Raw genomic sequence first — 12,281 nt, 5'->3', positions numbered from 1 at the left:
CAGGGAAGCAGCTTTCACTATCTACGACCCTAAAGGATTTCCACTCAGACGTACGACGCGGGTTTTAAAGAGCCTGGAGGGAATAAAATGAATGAGGGCTGAGGAGGAAGCTCAGGGTTGCCGTCGCATTAAAGACGAAGGCAGCGGTAGATAGTAAGTAGGTGGAATGTATCTCCTCTCTGCTGCTGAAGGACATGCTTTGTCATGCACACACACTCTTACACACACACACACACACACACACACACACAGAAGGAGATGTGCCATGTTCCCACTGATGGACAACAGAAGCTGTGGCAGAAGGATGGCATTAAAAACCAGCAGGGGATGCAGTGTGATGAAAATGTCAGACCAAAACCAGCAGGCTACGTTCCGCAACATGTTTAATCAAATTACAGTGTGTGCATCAGTGTGTGTGTGTGTGTGTCACTGTGTGAGTTTCTATGCTACGCTGTGTTCGTAGATCGCATGCATATCGTATGTGTGTTAACATGCATCTGTACGGATGCGCCTGGATTTGTGCACGCAGCCTACATGTGCATGTGCGTGCATGCATCCGTTATTGCACAAAACATTTTCAATCTGCAAGTGTCGTAGAGTCACGGCGTGTAAAAGGACGCAATGTGGACAAGAAAACATTCACACCCTCACTCTTTAAATCGCACTCTCTTCAGCTTATTTGACAGATTCTGAGCACTTAACAATTTAAGAGGGTACTTGCCACAACATTTTTATTTAAAAGGACTTTTACAGGACATCCGGGGGGGTGAATTCATTTGAAGACAAATGAACCTAGTGGAGCGCGCAGGGAGGAAGCCTGGTGTCACTTAGGGGACTGGTTCTAACAGGTTCATGCTTCAAATCCAGTGTTGTTTGATCTGCTCGGGGGGGCAGCAAGCAAAGAAAACCACACAGCTTGTTGAAATCTCATGACAAATACGCAAAACATCTACTAGTTTCTGTCCTTCATGAATCTGTCCCTGCGTTTTTTCAAATCCCGACTTGCAGTTTGATAACTACTCAAAAGCGTTGCGTGTGTGTGTGTGTGTGTGTGTGTGCTGCTTCTTGTGCAAGCCTCCGGTGTTTACGCATTGGTTACGCTCGGCCACCTGCGTGTTTGTGTGCCTGTGTTTGCGCCTGTGACTGCGTAACTCACCCAGCCACCACTATGAAGAAGTCCAAGCGGTTCCACGTGTCTCCGAGGTAACACTTCTTGCCAAAAATCCCCAGAGCCACCATCTTGATGACCATCTCAACGGCAAAGAACGCGAAGATGAAGTCATCGAATTTCTGCAGGAGGAGACGGAGACAGAAAATGCGAGTTAGCATTGTTTACGGAAAGTTAACATCATTAGGTTTGTAGGTGTAAAATCATAGGCTTGGACAAAATTAGATTTTTTTTTTATCAAATGATGGTCCTAAATAGTCCTACTGTTCATCCTGAGGGGAACACAAATGTACTGTAATCCATCCAATAATTCTTGAGACATTTCACTCACAACCACAAATGCCAACCTTGTGGCGGCGCTAGAAGGAAAAGCTAGGGGTTCACCAAAAACAGTGGGAGGATACATCATCTGGGAACCATGCATGTCGGCCAAAAATGCTGTGCCAATATGTTCAGCAGATGTGTGAGACATTTCATTGGATACGTTCAAAGTTTGACCTGCTGGTAGCACAAGAGCTAAAATCAGTTCAAACCTATCCTCAGAGGACCATGAATCTCTGTAAAGAGTGGTAATCCATCCAATAGTTGATGAGATATTTCAGGCTGAACCAAAGTGGTGGTTCTGAGCAACCACCCAACGGACCTTCCTTTCTTTGGAACAAATGATTGCTTTCCATTACAGCAGTTTTTTTTTGTTATTTAGTGGCCAACATATCCCACCATCACTCTCAACCCTTCAATAAACCGCACCGAGGCATCCTTTAGAGTGCAATGTAAACCTATCGGCATCATTATTAGACTGTCAAACCAATTGATGGAGTATAAAGAGAGAGAAAGCCCGCTTTGGTTGGGGGGGGGGGGGGGCTACAGGATGGACCGGTCAAACAAACACAGGACTTTCACCCTGGAGGCCGCTGTATATGTCTCGCGTGAAAGTCAACTCATCATAGTCGTGCTACGTAATTGATGCACTTTGCAAACACCAGTTATTTCACAAATGAAGTTATCTTAGGTAAGAAACTTACTTATTTTAACATTTAAATCTATAGTACTTTTGTTGCCTTAACCTAACCAAGTACCTTTAATAAGAAAGTAAACCAAACAACTAACCAAACCTCCATTGGAAGTATATTTTCTAAAGAGACTGTACGCGTGTACCCAGGGAATAAAGTGACACGCCGTCCTTATATGAGACTAATATTATCAGTCACATCCATGTGTTAGTCAGGCTCTAACATCTTCATATGTGATGTTTAAAAATAGCCCACTGAGAACCTTTGACAGTAATGTCATACTTTATTAATTCCTGCAGAGGAACCCTCTTTTCTCTTTGCCCTGCTGTCGGGAGGGCAGGCTCCCTGCCGAATGGGGGAAGAGAAACAAAAAAAAAAAGATAAGAGCCTCATTGCAACAAATAATTCGGTATCTTGCTCAAGGACACTTAAGCAAGCAAGATGCTTGCCGAGATTATGGCTCCTCTGGCCTAAGGATGGCTGCGCGCACGATGAGGCCACCTTGCTGCCTTAACAGGGACTCAGGTGACAAATGGACCCAGATCCAGAGAATGTAATGTAATAACCTGGAACAAGCCTCTGTTTGTACTAATCAGTATTCCTGCCCTCAGTACCGTCTGTCTGGCCAAGCTTCATCTCTCCCAATCACCATCATCAGACTGGACTGAAGACGGAAACAAGGGCGAGAGTGAGGACGTTGGACGGGAATTAAAGAAAGATAACCTGAATTCTTGAAAGATGAAAATCAATAAATTAATTTTAAAAAACACACAGAAGAGAGAGAATTGGAGATGAGGAGGGAAAAGAATGCAGCTCAAAGTAAAAAAGAAAAAGAAAAATGAAAGAAAAATTCTGGAAGGAGATCAAGGCACAGGACACCCACTGATGGATGAGTCATCCAAACAAGAACAGGGAAATGTATAAATATATCAAATCCTGTTAGCTTGGGCAGAGGCTAGCTTGCTCGCTGCTTTAAAGTTCACTGTAAGTGAAGTGTAGAGGTTCACACGGGAATGTATGAGTTTGTGTGTGTGTGTGTGTGTGTGTGTAAAACTCAAAGTTCTCATCCATCCCATCATGTAGTCTGTCTCAAAATCCCAACAGATTTTACGCAACACGTGAGGTCGCGCTGCTATTTTTCAGGACACGCAGTCTATCAGATAAGCTGACTTCAGCGTTTGACCTAAATGTTATCTGAGCCGTCTCACTGCTGGAACTTCCTTGTCTGTGCTCGCCGTCGTACACGGTGAATGGTACAGTGATGTGGAGGTTATTGATCACATGAGCATTGCTGGTGTGAATACCACAACATTACGAGTGCAATGGATGTACTGTACCATGCTTAGGTCGTATCATCACAGTGACGGATTACTTTGAAAGTGTTGAAGCACTTCTATATTCAACTTCATGACATATTTGTGCAAGATAATGTATAATATTTAGTGGGATATTCTGCTTTTGAATAATTACACTAATTCAACTAACATTAAATTAAAGAGAAATAGGGTATATTAATGCGGTCAACTTGCTATGGAAACAATAAATGTCCCCATATTGTATGTGGTACAAATTTGTGTATAATGGCAATTATATTGTGTGTATCAGGTGAACCTATTTTCTTCTGGTTTGGAATGCTCACAGCACTGCAGTCCTCGTTACTGCTAACTCTACTGTTGACCTCCATGACACATGGTACTACTGCCAACTGCCTCTTTTCACTCGCTTGCAATGAGTTTCATTAAGACGGCAATATACACAGGGCAGCTCACAAAAAAACAAAAAACCTGAGGGCTGCATTTGCTCCCTGGAAAACTCTGGAGGTGGTTGAACTTCAGGGAGTCAAATACTGGGTGGGAACTTTACCACGCAACCAACCTTTGTAGGAACGGGTAAAGTAGAGAAAGACCATACAAAATTAATTCAAAATTTGGGTGTAAGTGTTGGCTACAGCTAACAACTCAAACAACATCTGGTTGTTTTTACACCTTTATACGATTTAGAGTGTATTTTCTAACCTTGGAAAGAGCTAGCTGTTTCCCCCTGCTTCCAGTCTGTATGCTAAGCTAAGCTAATCGACACGACGCAAAGTGTGTGTGAATGGTTTCTGTCTACCTATTGAAGGTCTGGAATAAAAAAGCCCTGTTGGACCAACAGGGAGGCGCCTTGCCCTTGTTAGTAACCAGCTCTTCAGCAGATGCTTTGCATGATAGATGACAGAGCAACATCGACAGTCTGTTGGAAAAAGCCGGCTATTGACGCGCCTAACGCACCAAGATGCACAACTCGGAGACTGCATTGTGTGGAATAGAGCAGAGCGGAAGTGTTTACCGCCATGCTGAGCACGAAATGATTGTGTCTCTCTTCTCTGATAACTCCATAATTCGATCTCTGTTGTCTTTTGTTTATTGACGGAGCCGTTCCTCTCGTCTCTCTGCTGGGGAGTCATCGCTCGTCTATTTTGCATTAGCTAAAACCTGCACACCTGCAGAGCCCACGACATAAGAACCCACTTTAAAGGGGTGATGGGGGACAATATAGTTACTGTGACACACAGACGTACAAATGCATACTGCAACACACAGCTCAACCTTCCCTATGGTTTCTCACTCCAAACAAGCACACACGCGCACGCATGCATGCACACACTCTACGTACAACTGGGTTTTAAATGTATGGAAATAAACCGGACATGCCTGCCTAAGGCATTCCCAGCCTATGCAATCAGGATATTGATTTCCTCGAACTTGTATCACGCACGAGTGGAGCCTCCAAAGCAGGTCGCACGATCCTGATGAACACGGATTGGATTTAATATCCAAGCGCACGGGAAAAAGCTCCGTCGATGCAACACCAATCACAGGCTAAGCTCTCTAAGGTTTCCTGACATTGAGAATATACCAAGCAGGGAAAATCGGTTTGCATGGTATGTGTGTGTTCACTTTTACCACGCTTCACTGGCTGTACATCCATGTGCAGAGTAGAGAAGGCTAACACACACACACACACACACACCTGCCTCAGAGGGAATAGACACAAGTGACCTGTGCTGAACGGCTCACTGCTCTCTCGCATTTCTACCCTCCACTGCCTTCTCTTACTGTGAGGAGATTCACAAGAGGGACAGACTCTTTTTTTTTACTTCTGGAATATCCACAAAGAACAATTAGAGTTTCACATTATGCGAAAAACAAAAACTAGAAAAAGTTAATTAAAATATCATTCAGCCTAATCCCAGTTTAGGACAAGCCCCACGAAATTAGCTTTCAGTCAGCGAGACAGTCACAATAGTTTGAAATAGGCAAACAAATGACAGCGAGCTAATCCAATCCAAAACCCTTTTGAAGCTGTTGAAACAAAGTGAAGTGGTGAATCAGACAATATATGGGATGGTGAACTCATATCATACAAATGTTCCATTCAAGGTTTTGCACGTGTTGCCAATGCTTCTTTGTGCTCATCGCTGCCGTGGTTTTGCATGGCATCTCTCCGGGATCGTTTGTCAATGAAACGGCATTGGCAGTACTGTAAAGTCTTTGTGTTTTGATTGTGTGTAGGTGGCAGACAGCACTGCTCAGCCTTTCTATATTTACTCCAAACAAACCACTGTTGTTGCTGCCAGAAATTGGAAAAAACCTTCACTTCCTGTGCAACCAGAGACTTGCCAGACGCTGACTGTTTAAAGAGCAATTGTAAATTGTCCCATCGTCAACTGTGGGCGCGGGATTAATCACTGCCCACTTCCATATGACAAACGCTTTGGCATAGCGAGGACGAATATGACAGCTACACTGGCTCAGAGCAGCGGTCCCTAACCACCGGTCCGTGGGTCATTTGGTACCGGGCCACACAGAAAGAATAACTTATATTATTTCCATTTTATTGATTCTCAGAGTCCCCCAAATGCAATGCTCTGCTTATGATGTGAAAACTACTATAATGTGACTGGCAAAGATGGTGGCAAACCCATTACCGGCTATACACCTGTGTTATTCTACAGTCTATGAATACCAAGTCTGACGACACACTGCCACAGGCTGCTGTGTTCATCTCTTTTTCATTTTTACAACACAAGCACATTTATATCGGAAAAAGAGGACGGATACACATTATGTTTTTAGCCTTCTGTCACTCTTATCTCCTCTCCCACTCAGTCTCGTCTCCCTGCAGTAACAGCTGGATAAGATTCTCACTGTACAGTATGTGAGCTACCACCGACTTCCATCTCTCTCATCTTCCTCTTATCTTTTTTTTCTCCCACCGCCTCCCTCTCTCTCCCAGGGAAGGCCCTGTAACTGTAATTACGTCTCTCGCGGTATCTCACTGTGTGCACGCCTAATAATACATCGGTGCGTGTTGATGCTCATGTGTATATGGCCATGTGTAATTTTTCATGTGCTTGTTGTGTGTGTGTGGGTGTGTATTACCATGCGCTTCTGTGTGTCTTGTCTCTCGCGCACAATTACACTGTATGGACACGCATAAAGCATTCAGACAGCTTCTTTCTCCATGTGTCGTCAGTCTTGCGTGAACCTCTCAGCCTAAACAGTGACACCGCACGCCAGCTCAACAGCCCCGGGTGTGTTTGTGTGTGCGTGTGTGTGTGTGTGTGTGTGTGTGTGAACGCCCATGTTGCTTCGCACATTGCCTGAGAACAAGCGTAAACACACATGTTCACCAGGCACACGCAGACAGCAGCAAGCTTTATTGCGTGTTATTAATGCGTCAAGCGAGTGCCAACAGCACACGCCCTCTCATCACCTCCTGAACGGAGACTTTATGTTCCGAGCGCTCTTAATCGCTAATGCCGAGTGCACTTAACACGCTCCCGACTGGCTCGACGCGGCTCACTCCGAATCTTTAAAGTGTCGAGGCATGTAGCGGATGCCACGTTGTGCCGAAGTGTGGAATGCGAAGCCCGAAAAGAACAATCAAGATATGATGATCGAAAACATTCTTGCACATGATTCAAATATTGCCATGTGTTTCTGCACATGAGCAACGGGCTGCTTTGGTTAAATAATCAGCAGCCAGTCAAAGCGGGGGGTTGTTGGTAGGAGGTCTGTCTTTCGAGAAGGAGAAAGTCCACAGGAAGTATTCACCCGGAGTGACCCTGAAAGCCGACCAGCTCCTTGGTGCCGGTAAGGCAGCCGGCCATGACCTCTGATAGGCCAGCAGCCAGGAACAAGATGTTGGCATTGTACGTTTCTGCAAAACCACAGAGAACAGGACTTTCACCCAGGAGACCGTTGTTCGTGTCCCCAGTGCAGCCAAAAGTCCACGTTGACTTGTTCCATAACATTTCGCAAGAAAGTCCACTAACGACGGTTGTTGCGCTACCTTTTACATTTACAAGTTGTGACATTGTTTTAACACAAACTGATCTTTTTTCTGACCATAACCAAGTAGTTTTGTTGCCTAAACCTAACCGATCGTTTCCCAACCTCGTGGCATTGTGCGTTTCTGTAAGCGTGATACGAGGCTGATAAGAAACATAGTTATGGAACATATTTCTGGTTGAGAAAGTGTCAACATTCAATGTATCCCATAATTTGCAGAAACGTACATTGCCAAATTTTTTTCTGGACACTGGGTTTTAATGTCAATATACAAAAAAATAATGCCAGCAAAAATGCACAATATTCCATAGTTTCAGCTCCTGAATTTTAAGGATTAAGCGATTTTCTTTTCCTTTTCCATAGCGAAGTCTATATTTTTAGGTTTGAAGTGTTGTTTAGATAAAAAATATTCATAATATCAACTTGGGTACGGAAATTGTGAAGGGTTTTTGTCACTATTATCTCTTTCTTTACATACCTTCTCCTTTACAATAAAATATTAATTAACTCACAATGAGAAATATATTTTTTTATATTTTCTTCTGATGTTTGTGAACAAAACAATTATTTAACGTTTACAATTGAAAGTTTTTTTGCAGGGGGGGGGTTCCCTGACAAGAAATCCTATGCAGCCCTTTGGCAGCCACCTTTCGGTGATCCGTGGTAGACAATGTCTGTCACAGCCTATGAAGCCTGAATCAGGAAGCATCTCTCTGCTCGATGACTGCTGCACTTTACTACGGCGCATCTTAACAGATAGAAAGTTGTATGTACATGTATATATTCTCCTCTGCCGAAACAGGTGCCATCAATTCTGTGAAAACATTTCCCTGTAGCCTCTCCCAAAAATAAATCTCATCCACTATGTATGCTAATTCTGCCTGTCACAAGTCTGAATGTTATTATCACAGGGGTCAAATGCTTTCATCACACACACACACACACACACAGGTGCGCTGTGCAGGCAGGCGGACAGCTGAATGTGTCGATGGAGGCGGTGTATGCCTCGTGTGGCGAGGACAATAGGCCAGGCTAACTTTAATCTGCCATTCAGTTGAGATCCTCTCCTCACAGGTGGAGGGAGATAATATTGTGAGGGAGACTTTTCGGCTCAGTCGCGACCATTCATAGCACAGCACACAGGCTAAACACACGCGCAGCCTGACATTTCTTCATCCTCTGGGCATGTGCCAAGCTAAAGTGGGGGTGAGCCAATGTATGTGTTTTCTAATCAGGCCTGAAAGCTCCTACAGTAATGTTAGCGTATCCAGCACCCAGCAGCAAAAGTTAACTGCAGTCAATGAGCCGCGACCACCTTCGACACAGCACTGCCTTTTGTCACCAGCTATGCAGCCTTCTAGTGCGACGGAGATTGGATGAACGGTGAACGAAGATATGGGAAGGACACATACAGAAACTCCTTGATTTATAGTTAAGACGGCATCTGCCTGCCAACTCCTCTCCTTCTTTCTCTCGTCCTTCTTCCTTCGGTGTGTCTTTCTTTAACCGGGCGCTCCCATCGTATTGGCAACGAGTTGCTTTTGGAAGGTTAAGTGTGTGATGTTGCATTCAGAGCAGAATGTGCTGCATTGAAATGTCTCCTTCAGTAAAAAAAAAAGAAAAAGAGACAATCTTTGACATTAAAGATGCTACATTACAGCCAGAGTTTGACATTTCTTTGATACTACTCTGTCGGCTAAATCACTACTTATCCCTTACTTTTCCACTCTCGTATGGAGTGCTCACTGATGTTCTCCTTCGTACCTCATCTGCAGTCTGTCCAGGTTTGTTTATCATCTTGGATAAAGTGTTCGAGGGAGGCGATACCACAGATAAGCAAAACAGTGCCACTATTTTATACTTGCTGTTAAGACATATACATTAAGGTGTTACTGGAGCCTGAAGGATGCAGTTTAGCAGATTACAGATCTAAGTGTGTCTGCATTTATGTTGGCTGAGAAGCAACAAGAAACTGCAGTACATAAACACGAGATATGTAATTTAGACATCGTTTTGCCATTACAGAGCTTTTCATCGCCAAGTTTTTACGGTTTATGTTTGGGGGGGGGGGGCATTAATGCCTGTACTTACAATTGGATTGCAATCCATTCAATAGCTGTCAAGTCAATACACTCAAAACCGCAAAATGTAAATCTGCTGCCAGATTCCAGGGATGTATCATCTGGGGACCATGAATTGTGTGTATTGATTGATGAGATTGTGTGGAAAAAAAAGTGATGGACAAGTATCACGACGCTAACGATGTTAGCGGTTGACTTTAAAAGACACAGCTAAAGCCTGTCAACTAAAACAAAATACATTTTTAAATAACGTCGTAATCATTGATTGAACGATTACATCCAATATCATCCAACCGTGCTGTAATGGAGCTGAACACAAGTGAGTTTAGAGTGACTACTGAGTGTCATCAAAACAAATTGTTAACAGTGCCTCGGGGTAACCTTTCAACAATGCTGACACACGAAGCGTGGGTCATCTCTCTCTCCACCCCGCAGCTACACAGCGGCCCGTTACCATTACAGCAGCCATTAGCCGTGTCAGGCTGATGAGAGCTCATTTAGCCTGCATCCGAGAGAGGAGAGCTGTGAAGAGGCCTGGCTGAGCTCCCTCATTAGCACTGACGCTAGCATGGCTACGTTGAGCACAGGCCTTGATCTGAGAGCTCAGGTACTGACTGAAAGAATCAAATCCGTTGTCATAACTAACAAACAACATAGGTCGTTTGCCAATGACTCCCAAAACTACAACTATGACTGTTCTACATTTGTGAAACGGTCCGAGTTTTAAACACGGGGTTTACGTTGTGTCACATAGCTACTCGCTAGGCTATGTTTCCCCAAAAAACTACTTGGTATGTTTAGACAACAGAACTACTTGGTAATGTTTAGGTAACAAAATGACTTGGTTAAGTTGAGGCAACAGAAGGAAAAGATAACTATTTGGCTTAAAATCAGTAGCCTACATTTGTTACGTTATATGTTTCGTACGTGAGATAATACTTGACGTGGTTACGTATTAATGTAGCATTTAGCTGCTTTGCATGGACGACCTATAAGATGGTTTGTTGGGATATTAGTGCTTGAGTAGACATAAGGAAGACAATGACTAATTCTGATGCCAACAGACAACCTTATCAAATGCTGTTTGTTGGTTTAGTTGAGGGTTTTTTTCACCCCCTTCCACTTGCTAGATGCTAACAGCTGTAGCTTGCATTTTTTTTTTTTTTCAAATTGCTTGCACTAGTAAAAGACTTTTTGTGTCATTTTAGTGACTGGGAGTATTTTCTGGCCTGGCAAAGTGATACTATAATGCAGTAAGCATTACATGATAAGAACAACCAGCATTACATTCTGTCAGATATATGGCGAAATCTACACCACATAGCTTCCTAACGAAACTAAACGCTTTGGAGATGGAATAAAGACCATACCACGCAAAAAATAGATTTTGCACACTTTGATTCAGTGGAACTATAACATGTATTTGTTCATGCGCTCTTTCACACGAACAAGTGCAAGTGTTCTGTCTTAGTTGAGACTGTTTTCGTATGCGCTGCACACACGATAAACACACTAAGTGAAACCATCTTCACCGCATTGCCCAATTGTTCTGATAATCAATTTGAAAATCATGTGTTGAGTTAAATATATAATTGAGGAGGTTGCGAAGTAAAACCAAGCCCTCTGTGATGAAAGAGGAAAAATGGAGACTCGTGGAGAAGGTGCATAGTTTGTGTTCCTTTAAGATCTCTTAACATATCGGTGCAGAGAGAGTGATGGTGAGATTGAAATGGAGGAAGCGGGGGAATTAATGAGAATGCATTTAACCTCTAGGCTGTACATCCATGTACGCCGCAGAGAGGAGAACCCGCATGAATTAAAACACATCTCATATCCCCGAGCACGGCGATGGAAGGAGTCGATGGGCTGGCGCTGCCCAGCAACAGCAGCCTCAAACTCTCTGCTCCTCGTGTTTCTTTTTTTCATCTCAAACCGTCCTCTTATCGACGCACAGCTTTGATTTTACCCTCTGCTCCTCTTCCTTCGTCTCCTTTCAACCCCTCTTGCTCTTCTATCTGTCCCTGCTCTGTCGTTGCCTCTCCTCTCAAATGTAATGTGTTTGATTTCACGAAAGAAGACGACGTGTTTGCTTCCATTCTAATTTGTAGGGAGTATGATTACTTGCTCAAAAAAAGATGCTTCGGATCAATAGATGTCTTACCCAACAAATTCACTCTCATATTAGAAAGCATTATCCTCGAAATAGAGCCCGCTTCTCTTAGACGATAGATATATCTCATTTTGGAACGAAATTGTTCAATTGCACTAAGTCAGTGGACGGGAAAATAAGAGGACTTTGTTTTGATTCAATCTATTTGGAACCACTTTGCGAACACATTATCCATTTCGCTGCAGAAGATGTACGGCGCCAGATAACACAGCTCTGCTCCGCCTCACCTCGGTCCGCTTCATTACCTCATCCAACTTAGGAAAAAAACTAAATAAAAAGAGGGTTTTTTATCCTACAGCAGCGACAACAAACGATGCCTCCCCCATTAGGGTTTGTCGGGTTAAAGGAGGTCCAGAAATTAATGGAAACGCCTCCACACAATGTTGTTGTTTATTTTCCGTCCGAGATAATGCAAATGGAGGGAGCTGCAAAGGCCAGATATGATGGAAAATATTGTTTCAGTAGCTCTCTCTCTCTCTCTCTCTCTCTCTCTCTCTCTCTCTCTGTGACTCC

The 12,281-nt window shown here is 43.5% G+C and overlaps 2 protein-coding genes across 2 annotated transcripts in view; both read right to left on the bottom strand.

The window, feature by feature from the left end:
* spata20 (spermatogenesis associated 20) overlaps window positions 1–12,281 on the bottom strand; it is a 231,491-nt gene that overhangs the window by 88,600 nt on the left and 130,610 nt on the right. The window lies entirely within an intron of this gene.
* Window positions 1–12,281, bottom strand: part of cacna1g (calcium channel, voltage-dependent, T type, alpha 1G subunit) — a gene marked incomplete at its 5' end in the record, with an annotated part of 205,250 nt that overhangs the window by 120,995 nt on the left and 71,974 nt on the right. The window contains one exon of the mRNA XM_079182289.1: window positions 1,157–1,290. Within this exon, the coding sequence (XP_079038415.1) occupies window positions 1,157–1,290 (134 nt within the window). The remainder of the gene's footprint in view (window positions 1–1,156; window positions 1,291–12,281) is intronic.

The sequence above is a fragment of the Pholis gunnellus genome (genome assembly GCF_910591455.1).
Source record: "Pholis gunnellus genome assembly, chromosome: 21".
Classification (NCBI taxonomy): Eukaryota; Metazoa; Chordata; class Actinopteri; order Perciformes; family Pholidae; genus Pholis; species Pholis gunnellus.
The sequence above is the reverse complement of the archived record's forward strand: the minus strand, read 5'-3'. Positions and strand labels throughout refer to the sequence as shown.